A 21,625-nucleotide genomic window follows, 5' to 3' on the forward strand; every position below is an offset into this window, starting at 1 on the left:
AGATGATAAAGTCATAGTGGAGAAACTAAATGAATTCTTTGCTTCAGTCTTCTGGCTGACGATGTTAGGGAGATTCCCAAACCTGAGCCATCTTTTGTAGGTGAAAAATCTGAGGAATTGTCACAGATTGATGTGACACCAGAGGAGGTTTTGGAATTAATAGAGAAACTTAACAGTAACAAGTCACCGGGACCAGATGGCATTCACCCAAGAGTTCTGAAAGAACTCAAATGTGAAACTGTGGAACTATTAACTATGGTTTGTAACCTGTCCTTTAAATCAGCTACTGTACCCAATGACTGGAAGATAGCTAATGTAACGCCAATATTTAAGAAGGACTCTAGAGATGATCCTGGCAATTACAGACCGGTAAGTCTAACGTCAGTACTGGGCAAATTAGTTGAAACAATAGTAAAGAATAAAATTGTCAGACACACAAAAGAACATAAATAGTTGTGCAAAATTCAACATGGTTTCTGCAAAGGGAGATCATGTCTTACTAATTTATTAGAGTTCTTTGAGGGGGTCAACAAACATGTGGACAAGGGGGATCCAGTGGGCACAGTGTACTTAGATTTCCAGAAAGCCTTTGACAAGGTCCCTCACCAAAGGCTCTTACGTAAATTAAGTTGTCATGGGATAAGAGGGAAGATCCTTTCATGGTTTGAGAACTGGTTAAAAGATAGGGAACAAAGGGTAGGAATAAATGGTAAATTTTCAGAATGGAGAGGGGTAACTAGTGGCGTTCCCCAAGGGTCAGTCCTAGGACCAATCCTATTAAACCTGTTCATAAATGATCTGGAGAAAGGGATAAACAGTGAGGTGGCAAAGTTTGCAGATGATCCAAAACTGCTCAAGATAGTTAAGACCAAATCAGACTGTGAAGAACTTCAAAAAGATCTCACAAATCTAAGTGATTGGGCAACAAAATGGCAAATTAATTTTAATGTGGATAAATGTAAAGTAATGCACATTGGAAAAAATAACCCCAACTATACATACAATATGATGTGGTCTAATTTAGCTACAACTAATCAGGAGAAAGATCTTGGCGTCATCATGGATAGTTCTCTGAAGATGTCCACGCAATGTGCAGCGGCAGTCAAAAAAGCAAACGTGATGTTAGGAATCATTAAAGGGACAGAGAATAAGACAGAGAATATCTTATTGCCCTTATATAAATCCATGGTATGCCCACATCTTGAATATTGTGTACAGATGTGGTCCCCTCATCTCAAAAAGGATATACTGGCATTAGAAAAGGTTCAGAAAAGGGCAACTAAAATGATTAGGGGTTTGGAACAGGTCCCATACGAGGAGAGATTAAAGAGTCTAGGACTTTTCAGCTTGGAAAAGAGGAGACTAAGGGGAGATATGATATAGGTATATAAAATCATGAGTGGTGTGGAGAAAGTAAATAAGGTAAATTTACTTGTTCCCATAATATAAGAACTCGAAGCCACCAAATGAAATTAATGGGTAACAGGTTTAAAACAAATAAAAGGAAGTTCTTCACTCAGTGCATAGTCAACCTGTGGAACTCCTTGCCTGAGGAGGTTGTGAAGGCTAGGACTATAACAGGGTTTAAAAGAGAACTGGATAAATTCATGAAGGTTAAGTCCATTAATGGCTATTAGCCAGGATGGGTAAGGAATGGTGTCCCTAGCCTCTGTTTGTCAGAGGATGGAGGTGGATGGCAGGAGAGAGATCACTAGATCATTACCTGTTAGGTTCATTCCCTCTGAGGCACCTGGCATTGGCCACTGTTGGTAGAGAGGGTACTGGGCTGGATGGACCTTTGGTCTGACCCAGTATGGCCATTCTTATGTTCTTATGTGGGATTCCAAATTGGAATTGGAATGTGTTATGCATATGTTCAGTAGAGGACAAGGAACATGAATCTGATGTCAAAGCAAGAGGAAACCACTGGAGGAATGTGAAGAAGGGGATAGAAATTGATCAAGGAGGATGATAGGCACACTTATTCCTGAAATTGTTTTATGTGAAAGCAAAGGGCTTAATATAATAATAATAATAATAATTAATAACTAATAAAGTCGGTTTGTTTCAGTCTAGATGTACTCAGAACATCTTGGATAAATGCCTGTACATGTTTTAATTCAAATAAGTGTAATTTCTTACATTTAAAGTAATTCACTTTATTGTATTACTTGTCTCCAATTTCATGAACTCTTCATATGACTCGTTGATGAAATATGCACAATAGTTTTATGCTCTTAAAAAGAAGTTTTACCTTTAGAAAGCAGTGAGCAGATAGACTTATTTCTAGAATCATTAATTCTCAGGATGACTGTAAGGCTATCCAACAGTGTTCAAAGCTGTCGGTTTAGTAATATAAAGAAGCAGGAAAAGGTCTAATCATTAACTCATTGGCTGTGTTATGCTCTTGACATAATGTTCTGTAACCTTGGCACTCGATGTGCGCTTTAGTATTTGAAAGCAGGAATCAATGTGATAGCATTATCACACTCTGTATAGTCAACCTCCCATACTTTTTCTTTTTCTGCTTATTCAGGTGAATTTCATGCAATGTAGCATGTTGGTTACATTTTGTTAAGGTATTTTTCCTGTTCTCTTTTTTCTGTTCTGTGTGATTTGGCTTAAGATGCAGACTGTTGCTGCAATGTCACAGAAACAGAAAGATGTTGTTATATCTAAGTATTCAGAGGGACAAATTAGGTGAAGGTTTCAGAGTAGCAGCTGTGTTAGTCTGTATCCGCAAAAAGAACAGCAGTACTTGTGGCACCTTAGAGACCAACAAATTTATTTGAGCATAAGCTGTCGTGGGCTACATCTGATGAAGTGGGCTGTAGCCCACGAAAGCTTATGCTCAAATACATTTGTTAGTCTCGAAATTAGGTGAAGTAATATCTTATATTGGACTGACTTCTGCTGGTGAAAGGTATAAGCTTTTGAGCTACACAGAGCTCTTCTTCAGGTCTGGGGAAGGAAATCAGAGTTGTCTGAACTCTCTGATTTCCTTCCCCAGTTCTGAAGAAGAGCTCTGTGTGGCTCAGAAGCTTGTACGTTACACAAGCAGATGTTAGTGCAATAAAAGATAATACCTCACCTTCCTTGTCTCTCTTACATCTTGGGACCAGCACAGCTACAACAACATTGCAAATATTTGAATATTATTGTTATTATTTGCATATCTTTACTCAGTTACACAGAATTTTAAAAGTGGATAGTCATGATAGTTACCAGATAATTTATCTGATCATGCATAAAGTTGGCACTTAGTTGCCATTTGCGCTGATACAGAAGTTGGTATTCTGCATTGTCATTTTGCTGCATTTCCTCTTATTTAATTTGCCCTAAAATTGGTTCCTTAGTGTCTATATATTGAACTCTGATTTACCCTTTTATTGTAAGATTTAAAAGGTCAGCGCAAGAAAGGTTCATGTCCTCACTTCTTGTAAATGTTATCACATGGAATGCCTATGCTCAGCATTGCAAGTGGGCATTGAAAATAGTAATTTCATTAATTGTTTGGGAAATATGTTCCTTAGACTTACTGGACTGACCTGTAAATGCTTTAAAATAATTTATCTATCCTAGATGTGTACAGAAAGAGTGTGTGTTAGGTGGGTAAAAATACATACTAGACAACCAAATGAGAGTAAAAGAGGAATTGTCTTTCTGTGAACTCTTCCCATCCTGAGTTTTTAAGCTTTTATTTGTACACTTACAATTTATACATGTTGCAAAAGTAAGGTTATTTTGAAATATTAAGTTATCTAATATATTTTAAGAATCTTGTATGTTTTCTGACCTGTCTAAATTTATATTTAGATCACTAATTTTGGAATAAGATGAAAAATCTGAGTATGTTTACCTGCATTTTGTAGTTTCAGATATGTCTTTCTTTTTGCAGGTGAACAGACATTTTGAAAAACATACAGCAGTAATTTTATTTGTGGCTGATTCTTGAAGAGTTTGGCAGCAAACTGCGTGGTAACATTCTCTGAACTTCAGTTCTCATGTCTCTTATGGACAAACACAAAGTGAAGCGGCAACGCCTAGATTGCATATTTGAAGGTTAGATACTACAATCTAAAACATGACTGCGTTAACCAATTTTATGAATTAATGATCTTGCTGGGGGTTGGAACTGTGTTTCTTACAGTAATTAAACTTCTTTTTAATTAGTCAGGGCTTTTCATGATAGACTCACAATCACTGACTGACTGGCTGAGATTATCATAACTGTGCACGTCTATTCTTTTGAGATGAAAGCGATATAACCCACATCTAGTGCTTGAGCTCCAATGTTATTGTTGTGCATTAAAGGCAGTCCATTACCCGCTTGATATTTTAGTAAATTCTGTGCAAACCTTGCAAAAGGATAGATCTTATAGTGTGAACCAGCAGGTTTTTTTTACTTTGAGTGCTAAGACATGCTTGTTAAGGAGGGTGGTTTCTTTGATGTTCTTCTACAGGTTAAATTCAAATAAATTCAAGAAACTGTCTGATTCTTCAGATAGCACAGGATGTGAAATATATTTTAAATGATCAGTACTAGAAAAAAGAGCCAGCCTGTCATTTGGAAGGATTTTAGTCAATTGGATCAGTCAGTCTATCTCATGCCACAAATAATTTATTCTTGTATAATGTCTGAAACAACACTGGTGTTTTGTGCTTTTTGATTCACATCAGAATAGGTTGGGAGAAAATTTGTGCAGTGGTTTTATATGAAATACCTATAAACAGAAAAATCCAAAAAGACGAGGGATGCTTGAATTTTTATATTAAAAATGCCAATCTCTCTTTGAGGCACAAGTAGTTTCCCACATCTTTATGGTTACAGAAATTCAGTTTTGCTTTTCAAAACATCAGAGTTGTATTTTGAAAACTTGAGGTACTGCATGTATCTTGGGGTTTGTCAGTGGATCATTTTTGAGAGTTGAATTTTCTATGTGCTGTTCACTATCCATGCAATTTTGTGAATTATAGTGAATAGTGGGACAGAAGAGAAAGTAAATGTGGCCCTATTAAGATTCAGTAGCTAAATGCACAGAGTTTTACATCTTTGTCAGGGACATGCTGGCATTCTATAGAACTACTTAAATATTTAACATTTTGCAAAAATGTGTAAGATGTTTTACAGAGTTCAAGAAACGGTTGTTACACAGCTGTTTAAAGATTGTTCATCTTCATTGTCAGCTTTCTTCCTTATCAGTTCCAATGTGCTTATTTGTTTTCTCTATTATATTTATTTCTAAATATCTGATATTTTCATATTATTTTTTAAACTCTTATTTATTTTTCACTGTCAAATCCACTTAAGTGTAGGATAATGTCTCTAGTTATTGCTGTTGTAGCTATGTGACATTTCAAAAGTTGTTTTTGTAACATGCTAATTTTAATGTACTTTTGCATTGGTGTCAGACAGCACTTAGAGAAGAAATGTTCTCTAAAATGATAGAATAGTAGTGTTCTAGTTGTAGATTTGTATGTGACAAAAATAGTTTACCAGTCTTCAGTTTTGGGGGAGGGACAACAGTGGATTTAATTTTGTGGGCCTGATTTTCAAAATTAGATGCTCACAATTTGTAAAATGGCATGCTGTGTTCTCTTGAATAACTTTTTAAAACAGTGATGGTATTAATATGTACTTGGTCATTCCAGTTTATATGCTGTTTTATAAGTTACTGTTATATCTCTAAATGACAGAACTGGAATACTGTCGGTTTAAAAAGCCAAAGAATTAAAGTTAAACTCTGGCCTTTTACCCACTGCATTGTAATTATGAATGCCATTTAGACGTACATGTATAATTGTGTGCAGTCTGAGTAGCCTCTGTTGGAAACCTTTAGGTGTTGACTCACATTACAGAATTGTGAGGTAACATTTAGCAGTTTCTTCCTAGAAGATAAATGGATATTTAAGGATGTGAAATATTAATTAGTTACCAATTATATTGTCCTTTGTCCCCCTCTCCCATGAAACTGGCTTCTGCACAGAATAGTTGAAAATAGTATACATTTGGCAAAACAGTTGGAAGAGTGTCACAGTGCAAAAATAAAATATGTTCATTTTTGTGTAATTTGGAAAATTTGAAGTATGTTTCTTGGCTTCTTGTAGGCTAGTTAGCTCTAATTAGGCTATTATTGTACTGTATATTGTAACAACTGTAAACAGTGCAGTATATTTGCTTACATTTTAAAACCGTCTGTAGTTTACTGTCCATTGATGGAATGTCACAATGATATGCCAATTTTGGCAAGATATTTTTAGCTTGCTGGGAACTCAACAGATCATGGTGGGAGACAGCTGGAGGTGACTGGGTCTAGGAGAGGGGATCTGTAGTCTTTGGGTCTCCTGTCTGGAGCCTGGTTCATAGATTGATAGATTACAAGGCCAGAAGGGACTATTGTGATCATCTAGTCTGACCTCTGTATAACACAGGCCATAGAACTTCCCCAGAAGAATTTCAAGAGCAGATCTTTTAGAAAAACATCCAATCTTGATTTATAAATGATCAGTGATGGAGAATCCACCATGACCCTTGATAAGTTGTTTCAGCGGTTAAGTACTCTCACTGTTAGAAATTTGCCTTACTGCCAGTCCGAATTTGTCTAATTTCATCTTCCAGCCTCTGGATCATGTTATACCGTTCTCTGCTAGATTGAAGAGCCCTTTATTAAATATTTGTTCCCCATGTAGTTGCCTATATACTGTAATCAAGTCTCCCCTTAACGTACTCTTTGTTATGCTAAATAGATTGAGCTCCTTGTGTCTGTCGACATAAGGCATGTTTCCCACTCCTTGTAATAATTCCTGTGGCTCTTCTTTGAACGCGCTGCAATTTATCAATACTCTTCTTGAATGATGGGCACCTGAAGTTAAAAACATTCCCTATCCAGGCTTTTTTCTTGTGCATCTATAGGAACAGTGTGTGGCATCTTCCTTATTAGTAATAAGCATCAGACTTGCCAAATACCAAATGTTCTCTAAAAACTAACCACTGATGGAGACTATTTGAGCTGCTTATATTATGAACCACCCACTGGAGATGTGAAGCTAGGACCTAGGCCAGTATCTTTGTCCAGATTGATGAGAGAGAGAGAGAGATGCCTCTGATTATCAAAAATCAGATTAATTCATATAGTTTAATTTGGTTGACTAAAATTAGGCACCTAAGTACATAACTAGATACATGAATAAAAGCGGGATGATTTTTCAAAGGTGCTGAGTGTTCAGACCTCTTACTCACTTCTACAGAAGCTGCAGATGGGTTATCACTTTTGAAAAACAGACGACTTATTTAGGTTACCCAGTATGCACCTAGCTGCCCAATTTGAGGCATCCAAATTTGCAAATGTTTGCTTATGGGAATTACTTTATTTACTGTGTGTAGCTGAGAAAGCACCCAACCTTAAATGAGTGTAAGTCAATATGTATTAATGATGGAATAATGGTAAATTTGCAGATATTTTTCTTAGGGAATTCCTTTTATATATGCTCCACCTCAAATCAAAGCAGAATTGCTAAAATCTGTAGAGTAAGATACCAAAATAAATAAATTAAAAGTTTTGAAAAAGGAAATCTACTATACAATTTACTTCATTTACTTTTCCACCTTTTCTTAAATCAGTTTTGATCACTTGAACATTTTTATATTCTGTGGAATAAGAATAGGTTTTACAGAATCAAGGTAGTTATTTAACGTGTGTACTGACTAGGTTTTCTAGTTTGTAAATTCACACAGATTATTATAAAAGAAATGAAAAAACAAAATGTGTAGACGATTTGCAAGTTAGATTAAAACGTCATACTGGAAAGTGGTCACGGTGTTACACATTGACAGATATTATTCTTGTGAATTTGCGTTGCATATTTAGTAAATGTCATTTTCCTGAAAGCGTTACAGTGGAATGTTTCATTGTGATGCTTTTTGACTGAGTAACTGGGGAAGCTTTACTGAAAGATCAGGGCAGCAGAGGGAGCTAGAAGATCCCTAATATTTTATTGTTTTTTCCAAGTGAAAGTTGCTCCTCCATGTGAAGTACCAATTAACCTACACAAAAATGCCATCTTGTAAACTTAAATGTCCTTAGTTAATAAATAAGTAAAAATTCTGAACTGGAAAAATGTCCCTTCCCCAGCAACCCAATACAAATTAAATTGGAAATCAGACAGTAAAAGCTGCAGAAATCTTTCCCTGTAGAATAGCCATCAAATCCTTCGACTGTAACTAATGAAGATATTTGAGGCAATCTGAATTTTCTGTAGATAAGCCAATCTGAATTTTCAATGAATAACCCAGTTTCAGGTTCAAGCCTACTTGTGATCAAGTTACTCTGAAAGTAAACTGTGTAAACTAATAGTTTTTTCCACTCTGATGTCACACTGCTTTCAGAGCACTTTGGAGCAACTCCAAACTGTTTTCCTAGATTCATTTCCCCGTAAGAATCTGTAAATATGTTGTCATTAAACTTAGACAAAATAAGCATCATAAAATGCCCAGTTGAATTCAGATTGCCGCCAAGAGATTCAGAGCAATAAACTCAGGTAAAGCATATTTTGGAATTCTTAATACAATGAGTATGCTATTAGTATGAGTAGGCTGAGAACAGAATGGTAAAATAGTTTTAGTTTGTTCATTAGGGAGCATTTACCTTCCCTCATGCTCTTCTTTCTCCCCAGTCCAAACATTATATATATATAATGGTACCGTTTAAGTGCATGAGCATGTGATTTTCGATTGTGTTCTTAATATGCAGTATCTAGTCACATTTCACAGAGAAAGATGGTTTCATCACCCTTTTGGATGAAGATTGCCTCTTTAAATGGGTTTTGTAATTTGAATCTTCATTAAGTGCCACCTCAAGAGAGATTTAGAATTTGCAAATAGTTAAGCTATTACGAAGTTGCTAACTTATTACAAGTTGCATTGCTGCTAGTATGAAAAGAAAATTGGCTTAAATGGCCATTTTGCCCAAAATGGTGCTGAACAGCATCCCTTAATGGAAAGAAAAGTATTGTTTTAACAAGAAAACATAGAAAAACATTAAAGGAAAAAGCCTAAATGAACATTGCATATTCTGAGAAGATTTCTCTTTTACTGAAACATTCAAATTGTTGGTTTAGGTTACAGAAGTTTTAAAGAAAAAATGAAGAGCGAAGATTGTGTATGTATATCAATCAGCTTATATATTATGTACTGTACAATATATTAATTAGTATATATTTATATTTTGAAGAAAATATCCTAAGTTGTAGTAGTTAAAGGGAAACTTTTTTTCAGCTATGATATAATCAGAGGACTAGATTTTATAGTTATGATATAATGAAATATAGTTTTTAAGTTTTATAGTTTTAAAACTCCTTCATAAAACCAGCAGCTCTCTGTTCATTTTATTTCTCTTTATAAGAGTAGCTTATTAAGCTCCTCCTGCAGACAGGACAGTAGAAAAGTCTGTACTCAATAGTCTTTTTGGTTCTCAAGAAAAAAAAGATGGGAGAGGACTATTTGAGACTTAAAATTCTTAAAATAAATTGTTCAGAACACTGAAGCTGAAAATGGAAACATCTTGGTAACTGTCTCCAGAGGGGGACTTCCTATCCTCTATATATCTCAAGGAGTTATTCCCCTCTTCTCATGGCTGATAGACCTGGTTCTGCCCACAAAGTTTTAGCAGATTGAACACCCATTGTAGGCTACTTTATCTGGTAAATTCAGATAAAGTGCCCTATTTTGTGATTGCTATTGCTTCAAATAAGCTTGTTTCTCAAAAGTACCTGATATAGATGAGTTACAACAGCCTCAAAGATGGCTTTAGCGCTGGAGACTTTTAAACTGGTGACTCGGTGAATACTTGGAGACATGCTAACTAACTGCATTAGGAAATCAAAAAAGTGCAGATGTGGATAGAAGAGGGAAGAATGGGAAAGACTGATTTCCTCTAATCCTATCAGATATTTTGAGGCAGACATTTTAAATATTTGATGACAGAATACAAAGAAATATAAATTAACACTGCACTTATCATGAATTTAAAAGAATAAGCGTAAGCATGATTGATCAAAGTGCCACACTATCAAGATCTTTAGTTTTAGCCACTTATATGCATTTAAATAAAGAAATTTTATTAAAATGCCAATAAGATATTTTCCCCTGAAATTTTATTACTGTTTCTCATTCTCCATTGACTCACTCTTCTCTTTTTTTTTTTGTGAAGATGGAATCAATCACACCCATGTGTTTTCTGGGTATCAAATACCACTTAGGCAGGTGTTATTTAGTTTGCACAACATGTGCCAGCTGCACTTTTTATTTTTTTTCCAGTTTATCTAACCTGCAGATGGTCATGTTTGCCTCTTTCTGTTTAGTGCTCTGCGAACTCCCATGGTTGTTCCCTAAGTGTTGTTCGGCACTTGCATGTGAGCACGATCAATTTATCAAACTCAAATAATTTAGTAACAGTTATTTCTGCTTGCAATAAACAAAAGCAGCTGCACTCTAGCTATCCTTGTCTGCATGAATGCATAGATCCTAAAAGGCTTTTCTGACAATCACCACAAAAGTTCAGAATATCAAACTGGAATTTAGGGCATGTAAGTCAGACTGGTGAGGCTGTGATGTTTAGAAACAGGATAATAATGCAAAGAACGAATTAGTTACCATAGTAACTGCTTTGTTTTAATAATTTGGTGGGGCAGTGAATAGAGGGAGCTCGAATAGAAGTAGTAGGAATTTTAATTACATGTTGTGCAGTGTGAGTGGCTTTGTTCATTAATATTGAAATTCATTTGATTTTATAGTGGATTGAAGAATAGGTCTGAATTTTACTTTGAAAATGCACTAATCATGATTTATTACTTTTTTCCCCTTGGAAAAATATGATCATATTTTGCATTTAATTATCGCAATTTAGATTATTGATTTCTTAAAAATAAAACATGCCTAGCACACTCTGTTATAAGATTGTCTTAAACTGTACATGCTGTGATTTGTTGCTTGGCTGTTCTTGGCAGCCTAGCAACCCATGTAGTGCCTACACTTAAATGGCATATTTTCATAGATTACTGTTTCTGGACTATAGCAGTGATGGTCCATTTTCCTCTCCACTTTTTTTCTTTTGCACCTATGAGTTTCAAAGACAACTGCAGAAGCTCACATAAAGATGTTGCCTGCATAACTGCACTGAATAGCAAACCACCTCGTATATCATTACCTACCACCTTGTGCTTCTGTGACTGGGAATCCTAGCATGACAGTTCAGAGGATTCAGGAGTTATCTCAAGTTTTCAGTGGAAATCCCCTCCCACCCCCAGTCAATAAAAATAAAAGAGAGAGTTTGTCTGTGTGTGTGTGTGTGTATGTATATGTGTGTGTGTGTGTGTGTATATATATATATAAAATTTCCCTTACATCTACTAACCCAGAAAAAAATGTGAAAGGTGTTAGAAGCATCTATATTATGGGAATGTCTTTATGATTTTGAAATGTTGTTATTAATTTGCGTTAAACAATTTCCCAGATATTTCCTGGATATAGCACAAACCTGGCTGCTATAAGTTCAGTCAGTTTAAGATAGGCTTGGATTTTATTTATTTATTCGTTTTATTCTGTTGGCCTGGCACATCTCCACAGCTCTAGGCACTTCCCAATATTAAAAAAATATTAATAAAAATCTAAAATATATTGCTAAAATATTTTGATACAAACTTCCACTTATACATATACCAATTTGTAGACTCACACTAGAAAAAACAGAAACTTTCTACACAAGGCTACCATCTATGATGCCTACAGAACATGCTACCTGAGAATGGTGGGCAACCTGAGGCCATTGCACATGACACAATATATGCTTGTTTTACCATTACCTTGCCTTCTCAGCTGCACCTCCAGTCCCATTTGTCTCTTTAATTCACCTGTTGCACCTTTCTTTAATAAATCAGGATTGTGAATTCTCTGGAGCAGAGGCTGTCTTCTTATTACCAGTTTGTTCAATGCCAGTGTAGTGCATCCCATAATAGAGTCCTGATCCTTGATTGAGTACTGGTGTAAGAGAAATAATAGTAATACACAGCAATATTTCAAGACACTCCCCTGCCACATCATGTTTCAGTCTCAGCCCCTCCTTCTATAGACCTCCATCCTCCCCAAAATGCCTGTAAGAAAAAACTAGTTTTGCTGCATGTCCAGAAGGTTAAAAAAAATCCAAGAGTTTTGAAGTATATTTCATAGGTGAGGACCCCTCATGGAGGATTTCCTGCCAGCATCTCCCTATCATTTGTGTTAACGGAGCACCAATTTGTGTGCTCCCTGACTGATACGCTAATCAACAAGCAGGCAGTAGTATTCTTCAGTAGTTGAGTTCCTGAATGAGACATTTATGCACCCCTTGCTGTGCTCATTACAGCAAGGTGACAAAGGAATGGAAATGGTAGTAACATCCATCAGAAAGAAAAGGACACACTATTCTAGCCAAATGTAGGAGGGAAAAGTGGCTTTTTTGGTTATATCTACTATTTGATATTTTATTCTGAGACGTGTTTTGGTGTTGCATTAATAGAAACTGACATTCCTGCCCACTAGTTCATCCCCTGCCATTTTGGGATTATTCCCTGGACTAGAGAATGTTTCTGATTGTTTTATGCATTTTTCTTTGGTGGTGGACAAATGGGGCATCCACCACTTCTTCTTGGACACCTGTGTCCAGCTGACCATTATTGTTGATTTTTTTCTGAATGTCCCGCCTAAATTTTGTTTTGTTCAGTTTCATTTCATTATTCTCTTCTGAACCAAAAAATTATCTTATAATTATCTTATTCCCACACTGCTTAGTGTGTTTCCTAAAAAGCCATTATTTTAGTATCAGGTGTCTCTTTTTTTGCATTAATTTTACTAAAAATTTGGTTTTTTATATGAGTAGTTCTCAACCTTTCCAGACTCCTGTACCCCTTTCAGGAGTCTGATTTGTCTTGGGTATCCCGAAGTTTCACCTCATTTAAAAATTACTTGCTTACAAAATCAGACATAAAAATACAAGTGTCACAGCATACTATTACTGAAAAATTGCTGACTTTCTCATTTTTACCATATAACTATAAAATAAATCAATTGGAATATAAATATTGTACTTACATTTCAGTGTATAGTATATAGAGCAGTATAAACAAGACATTGTCTGTATGAAATTTTAGTTTGTACTGATTTCACTAGTGCTTTTTATGTAGCCTGTTGTAAAATGAGGTAAATATCTCGATGAGTTGAATACTCCTGGAAAACCTCTGAGTACCCCCAGGGGTACACCTACCCCTGGTTGAGAAGCACTGTTTTATACTGACTGACATTTGTGAAGTCCTTTTCAGCTAAAGATCACAAAGTTGTTTACAAACCATGATCCTGTAAACTGGGAATAGAGAAAACACTAATGCTGTGAAAGCAACACTGATATGGGCCTATGCACCCGTCCACACGATGAAGCCCTTTTTTTAGACTTAAAGGGCTCTTAAAATCGATTTCCTTACTCCCGACAAGGGGATTAGCGCTGAAATCGGCCTTGCTGGGTCGAATTTGGGGTACTGTGGACGCAATTAGACGGTATTGACCTCCGGGAGCTATCCCAGAGTGCTCCATTGTGACCGCTCTGGACAGCACTCTCAACTCAGATGCACTGGCCGGGTAGACAGGAAAAGGCCCACGAACTTTTGAATTTCAATTTCCTGTTTGGCCAGCGTGGCAAGCTGCAGGTGACCATGCAGAGCTCATCAGCAGAAGTGACCAAGCAGAGCTCATCAGCAGAGGTGACCATGATGGAGTCCCAGAATCGCAAAAGAGCTCCAACATGGACCGAACGGGAGGTACGGAATCTGATCGCTGTATGGGGAGAGGAATCTGTGCTATCAGAACTACGTTCCAGTTTTCGAAATGCCAAAACATTTGTCAAAATCTCCCAGGGCATGAAGGACAGAGGCCATAACAGGGACGCAAAGCAGTGCCGCGTGAAACTTAAGGAGCTGAGGCAAGCCTACCAGAAAACCAGAGAGGCAAACAGCCGCTCCGGGTCAAAGCCCAAAACATGCCGCTTCTATGATGAGCCACATGCCATTTTAGGGGGTTCAGCCACCACTACCCCAGCTGTGTTGTTTGACTCCTTCAATGGAGATGGAGGCAACACAGAAGCAGGTTTTGGGGAGGAGGAAGATGATAGCTCACAGCAAGCAAGCGGAGAAACCGGTTTTCCCGACAGCCAGGAACTGTTTCTCACCCTGGACCTGGAGCCAGTACCCCCCCGAACCCACCCAAGGCTGCCTCCCGGACCTGCCAGGTGGAGAAGGGACCTCTGGTGAGTGTACCTTTTAAAATACTATACATGGTTTAAAAGCAAGCATGTTTAATGATTAATTTGCCCTGGCATTCATGGCTCTCCTGGATATACTCCCAAAGCCTTTGCAAAAGATTTCTGGGGAGGGCAGCCTTATTCCACCCACCATGGTAGGACACTTTACCACTCCAGGCCAGTAGCACGTACTCGGGAATCATTGTAGAACAAAGCATTGCAGTGTATGTTTGCTGGCATTTAAACAACATCCATTCTTTCTCTCTGTGTTATCCTCAGGAGAGTGATATCATTCATGGTCACCTGGTTGAAATACGGTGCTTTTCTTAAGGGGACATTCAGAGGTGCCTGTTCTGCTGGGCTGTTTGCCTGTGGCTGAACAGAAATGTTCCCCGCTGTTAGCCACGGGGAGGGTGGAGGGTGGAGGGGCTCGCCACGCGTTTTGGGGAGGCAAAATGCGACCTTGGAACGAAAGCACATGTACTGTGTATGTAATGTTAACAGCAAGGTTTACCGTGAAAGAGTGTACCCATTGTTCTATAAAATGTGTCTTTTTAAATACCACTGTCCCTTTTTTTTTTCTCCACCAACTGCATGTGTTTCAAGGATCACAGGATCTTCTCCTTCTCAGAGGCTAGCGAAGATTAGAAGGTGAAAAAAACACTCACGATGAAATGTTCTCTGAGCTCATACTGTCCTCCCACACTGACAGAGCACAGACGAATGCGTGGAGGCAGACAATGTCAGAGTGCAGGAAAGCACAAAATGACCGGCAGGAGTGGTGGCGGGCTGAAGAGAGGGCTGAAGCTGAAAGGTGGCGGCAGCATGATGAGAGGAGGCAGGATTCAATGCTGAGGCTGCTGGAGGATCAAACTAATATGCTTCAGCGTATGGTTGAGCTGCAGAAAAGGCAGCAGGAGCACAGACCGCCGCTGCAGCCCCTGTGTAACCAACCGCCCTCCTCCCCAAGTTCCATAGCCTCCTCACCCAGACGCCCAAGAACGCGGTGGGGGGCCTCCGGCCACTCCACACAGAGGATTGCCCAAGCAACAGAAGGCTGGCATTAAATAAGTTTTAAAGTTTTAAACTTTTAAAGTGCTGTGTGGCCTTGTCCTTCCCTCCTCCACTACCCCTCCCAGTGCTGCTCTCCTCCACCACCCTTCCTGGGCTACCTTGGCAGTCATCCCCCTATTTGTGTGATGAATTAATAAAGAATGCATGAATGTGAAGCAACAATGACTTTATTGCCTCTGCAAGTGGTGATTGAAGGAAGGATGGGCGGGTGGTAGGCTTACAGGGAAGTAGAGTGAACCAAGGGGCGGGGGGTTTCATCAAGGAGAAACAAACAGAACTTTCACACCGTAGCCCGGCCAGTCATGAAACTGGTTTTCAAAGCTTCTCTGATGCGCACCGCGCCCTCCAGTGCTCTTCTAACCGCCCTGGTGTCTGGCTGTGTGTAACCAGCAGCCAGGCGATTTGCCTCAACCTCCCACCCCGCCATAAACATCTCCCCCTTACTCTGACAGATATTGTGGAGCGCACAGCAAGCAGTAATAACAGTGGGAATTTTGGTTTCGCTGAGGTCTAACCAAGTCAGTAAACTGCGCCAGCACGCTTTTAAACATCCAAATGCACATTCTACCACCATTCTGCACTTGCTCAGCCTGTAGTTGAACAGCTCCTGACTACTGTCCAGGCTGCCTGTGTATGGCTTCATGACCCATGGCATTAAGGGGTAGGCTGGGTCCCCAAGGATAACTATAGGCATTTCAACATCCCCAATGGTTATTTTCTGGTCTGGGAATAAAGTCCCTTCCTGCAGCTTTTGAAACAGGCCAGAGTTCCTGAAGATGCAAGCGTCATGAACCTTTCCCGGCCATCCCACGTTGATGTTGGTGAAACATCCCTTGTGATCCACCAGTACTTGCAGCACCATTGAAAAGTACCCCTTGCGGTTTATGTACTCGCCGGCTTGGTGCTCCGGTGCCAAGATAGGGATATGGGTTCCGTCTATGGCCCCACCACAGTTAGGGAATCCCATTGCAGCAAAGCCATCCAATATGACCTGCACATTTCCCAGAGTCACTACCCTTGATATCAGCAGATCTTTGATTGCATTGGCTACTTGCATCGCAGCAGCCCCCACAGTAGATTTGCCCACTCCAAATTGATTCCCGACTGACCGGTAGCTGTCTGGCATTGCAAGCTTCCACAGGGCTATTGCCACTCGCTTCTCAACTGTGAGGGCTGCTCTCATCTTGGTATTCTTGTGCCTCAGGGCAGGGGAAAACAAGTCACAAAGTTCCATGAAAGTGCCCTTACGCATGCGAAAGTTTCGCAGCCACAGGGAATCGTCCCAGACCTGCAACAATATGCGGTCCCACCAGTCTGTGCTTGTTTCCCGGGCCCAGAATCGGCATTCCACCGCATGAGCCTGCCCCGTTAGGACCATGATGCCCACATTGCCAGGGCCCGTGCTTTGAGAGAAGTCTGTGTCCATGTCCTCATCACTCTTGTCACCGTGCTGATGTCGCCTACTCGCCCGGTTCTTTGCCAGGTTCTGGTGCTGCATATACTGCTGGATAATGCGTGTGGTGTTTAATGTGCTCCTAATTGCCAAAATGATCTGAGGGGGCTCTATGCTTGCTGTGGTATGGTGTCTGCACAGAAAAAAGGCGCGGAACAATTGTCTGCTGTTGCCCTGATGGAGGGAGGGACGACTGACGACATGGCTTACAGGGTTGGCTTACAGGGAATTAAAATCTACAAAGAGGGTGGCTTTGCGAGAAACTTAATGGCCCCCTCAAGGATAGAACTCAAAACCTCAAGGATAGAACACAAAACTGGGTTTAACAGGCCATTGATTTCACAAAGGGAGGGAGGGAGGAGAAAATGAATACAAAACAAATCTGGTCTATTTCTTGTTTTGAGCTACTTCATCTGTCTTTATACATCTTGCTGGCAGCAGACTGTGCAGTATGACCGCTGGCCATCGTCATCTCCTGGGTGCTCGGCAGAAGACGGTGCAGTATGACCGCTGGCCATCATCTTCTGCTAGCTGCAGATTAAAAGACAGTGCGCTGCCGGTAGGACTCAATCGCCATGAGACGAAACAAGGGAAATGACCTGGCTGAGTCACTCCCATGTTTGCCCAGGCGCCCGGTTAAAAGAGCACCCAGAACTATGTCGACGACGGCTACCAGTCATACTGCACTGTCTGCTGCCAAAAGGCAATAAACTGCTGCTGTGTAGCAATGCAGTACCACGTCTGCCAGCACCCAGGAGACATACGGCGACGGTTAGCTGAGCTGGCTCCATGCTTGCCATGGTATGGCGTCTGCACAGGTAACTCAAGAAAAAAGACGCAAAATGATTGTTTGCCCTTGCTTTCACTGAGGGAGGGAGGGAATGGGGGCCTGACGATATGTACCCAGAACCACCCGCGACAATGTTTTAGCCCTATCAAGCACTGGGATTTCTACCCAGAATTCAAATGGGTGGCAGAGACTGCGAGAACTGTGGGATAGTTACCCACAGTGCAACGCTCCGGAAGTCGACAGTTGCCTCGGTACTGTGAACACACTCCGCCGACTACATGCCCTTAGAGCATTTGTGTGGGGACACACACGATTGACTGTATAAAAACACTTTCTACAAAACCAACTTCTATAAATCTGACCTAATTTCGTAGTGTAGACATACCCTATGTTCACATCAGCCTGTGGTTCTACATGCTGCCAGTGGTAAGGAATGACCTGTGCAAGATGTGTGGTGGCCAGATCAAGAGGCAATCATCTAACTTTGTGGACTGTCCCATCTGTAGTTCTCTCTATGGATAACTTACCATGTGTGAACGCAAGCTGAAATTGTCTGTTACCTAACAGCAAATTAAATTTTTCTCTTTCCTGTGATCTATGTAGAGACTCTTTACCACTCTTTCCTGGTTTATTATTTGTACCCTTGTTTCTGGTGCTTGTCATTCAGTTGGTTCAGTCCTGGTCCCAATGTAAATAATGCTGCCTTCCCAAGAGCATCGTGGACTTGGCACCACCTTGCAAAGTGTATAACTATTGCTACAGAGACTGGGATTAGGAATGATCAGAAAATTTGTAACAGATGCATAAGTGGAGAGTGGGGAAGCGTTTTAGAATTAGGCTGTGATGTTTTAAAAAGAAAAAGAATGAAAACAGCAACAATAAAAGCTTTAAGCTCGTTTTGGCAAATGCTGCTGTTCTTAGAAACGTCCCCAACATCACTAGCCCATTCCGCTATTTTAGTTTCATACTTTCTAATTGCTAAATAACAGAGAGTGCTTATCAAGAGCAGGCAGGGTAGGCAATGTCTGCCTTGTGCGTCAGTGGTCTGCACAAGCCTTGTAATAAACCTACCCACTTTGAGATGTCACCAGCTTCTACTGTTAGTCATATCATTTTTAAACATGTTCTGTTCTTAGTCACTGCAAAATAAAAGCATAAAATTCCTGGAATGTCTTAACAGCCTAATAGCAACACAGTGCAGGTTATGTGAATTCAGAGCCTCGGTGAGTGGCCATATTTCATGACTGTTGAGCATCCCCAGTCACTGATTAGCTATGGAAGGGGCTGTGTTTGGCCCTCCTTTGTCAGGATATCTAGTTAGCTAAACAAAGGCCTACGAGCAGAGACCACCCTGACATAACAAAATCCTGCTTAGTAAATAGATTATAACTACAGTAAGCATTGGTTTTGTGTCTGGTTTTTTTATTTCAGATTTAGCTTGGCATGTTGATAAGGGTAGAATCTAGTCCCCTAACATTTTTATGTACTTTAAAAAAAAATAAGTGTGTGAAAGTATAAATGAGGCGCTTGTTCTCTGTGTATTTGGCGTGCACAAATACAAAGATACACACTGTGTTGGCACTTGAGAAGTTTATTCCTCTTTGAAAGATTCTACAGGTTTGAAAGAGATTCTCTTTTATTGAGATGGGGAATACCACTGGAGCTGCCACTATTATTCAAAACGGAAGGAGCATTTTAAGTGCAACTATTCTACACAAACTATCATACAATGATGTGCTCCAGGTTGTAATGTTTATTTCTCCAGGTGCTGGATGTGAGTATCTTTCAACTTTTTGCTTTAAAACATATACCATAACTGTAGTCCCAGATAAGGTTTTGTGTGTGTGTGTGTGTGTATGTGTGTGTGTGTGTATGACACGTGTGTGTATGTACGTTTACACACATGTAACATGCCTCATTTTAAAAGTTTGAACAAATAAGTTGCACTCTTTTGGAATGCTTTCAAAATTTACTAGTAGGAGTGTCTCAGCTGTACACAAAAAATAAAAAATGAAAAAGATGCTTATTTAAGAAAACTATTTTTTAAACACACAATCAAGCTATTAAGGTTAGTTTTTTACATTTAAAATCAGATTTTGAAGACTTTTTATCGTGATAAATTGAAGATGACCAGCCAAATATTTGTTTTTACCCAGTGAAAGTAGGAGTCAAATCCTGTTGTGATATATATTTAACAAATCACAGTTAGATGTGATAATATATCATATGGTAGCCTGAAGCTATAATATAACTGTCTAAACATCAGCTTTGGAATACCTGGAACCAGAGATTCAAATACTGGTTGATTACCTCAGTCTTTCACCTTTCCAAAGCCAATATGTGGAATACTACATAGTTAACTGTCAGTGAGTGTGTGTGTGTGTGTGTGTGTGTGTATTTCTGATAATACCTTAAAAACAAAGTTAATTTCTGCTCTAGGTGGACTTTAAAGAGCCCACAAAACTTACTGTAAGCATGTAACTCTTTTCCTTGGTGTCCTGGACCAAAAGTGTCTGTGTCCTCCTACTAGTTTTCAATGTGCTGCTTACTACCACTTGACTACAGCCCTCCATTGCAGAGGTGGCTGCATTTCAGTGGTGTTTTACGATGGCTATATAATTTGTCAAGAGTTTTGGAATCCCTTGGGATTAAAGGCTCCATGTAAGTGTAAATTGTTATACATAAAACAATGATTGTTCACTTGATACTCAAAGGTGGTTTTGAAATAGTTTTAAAAGGGTTTGGCTCTGGCTGCAGTGATCAGCCTAACCATGTCTGAAATCAGTTTAGCTTTAGCTGTATTGAAACAGAGGACAAATTCTGTTTTTAAATTCAAAACTTTGACATGACAATCTATACAAGTGTTGCCAGAGTTCAAAAGATGTTCCTTAGAGCATCTGTTTGAGGATGATACAATATGTGAAGTATCTGCCTTCTTTGGGCTTCACTGTAATATGTTTGATTCATCCTTTAGTCTATCATTCAGTCTATTTCTGATTTATTGGCAATTTATTACATCTTGGTGCTGTTTCTACCACCCCCTTCTTCCTGGACTAGTTAGGAAGACTCTTTCTCACACTCCTATGTATGTTGGAGTAGAAAATGTCTCTATTTCAATCTCTTTTGTCACACTGATTGCATAGTTGTTCCTCTGAGAGTTTCCCATGTGGTTTGTAACTCTCAGTTCTAGTTCTAATTTTTGATCACTAATTTTGTCTTTGGTGAGAGTCTGTATTTTGTACAGTTTATTGTATAAAGGTATTCTGCTAAAAAGACAAAGGCAGGTGAAGGTTAGGGGAAAGAGGTACAACATAAAAGCAAAGTGATCAGTGTGATCATAGGCTCATATCTTTATTCATTCATTTAAAATAAACACATTAAATTCCCCCATCCACCCTCCCTCTCCAATTTAAACCAGTCAGTTCCATTGTCCTTATACTGCTCCTTTCCTGCCCCCAAAAACATTTGTCTTCCTTCCTCCGTTTAGATCAGCAGTTCACTTATAAAATAAATGGAATAGGTAAAGAAATGATTTAGAAGAACTTGTGTACAGAACTGCAGGGTTTCCATGTTGTGCTGGAACAATTTTTATAGTGGGGGTGCTGAGAATCATTGAATCAAACTGTAACCCCTATACATGAAGAAAACCACTTTAAACCAGGGGATGCGGCAGCACCCTTAGTTCCAGCACGTATGAGAGTTTCTGTTGGGTATTTATCACATTCCGTAAAATTTTGAAGTTCTAATTGGGCTGCCCATAGCTCTTATATAGTAAGAGAGCTTGCTTTATACTATCAAATAGTTTTAGCAGTAGTCTAATTGGGACGTTATAGGCACCCAGAGGTTTTTTATGGCAGAAAAGGCCCATAGTATTTTTTCTTTTAGTGTTTTATAGGTTTTCAAACATAGTTCAAAGTCTGCTGTAGACAGTAATTTAGATTGTCCATGCTTAAAAATGCCAGCATTTATATGGTCCCAAATTGGTTT

The 21,625-nt window shown here is 39.2% G+C and overlaps 1 protein-coding gene across 2 annotated transcripts in view; it reads left to right on the forward strand.

Moving 5' to 3' along the window:
• CTBP1 (C-terminal binding protein 1) overlaps positions 1 to 21,625 on the forward strand; it is a 408,406-nt gene that overhangs the window by 126,877 nt on the left and 259,904 nt on the right. For both annotated transcript variants that reach the window (XM_027826156.3, XM_043544846.1), the window contains one exon: positions 3,899 to 4,062. In XM_027826156.3, coding sequence (XP_027681957.2) covers positions 4,005 to 4,062 — 58 coding nt within the window. In that variant the 5' untranslated portion in view covers positions 3,899 to 4,004. The remainder of the gene's footprint in view (positions 1 to 3,898; positions 4,063 to 21,625) is intronic.

Source organism: Chelonia mydas, chromosome 4, assembly GCF_015237465.2.
Source record: "Chelonia mydas isolate rCheMyd1 chromosome 4, rCheMyd1.pri.v2, whole genome shotgun sequence".
Lineage (NCBI taxonomy): Eukaryota > Metazoa > Chordata > Testudines > Cheloniidae > Chelonia > Chelonia mydas.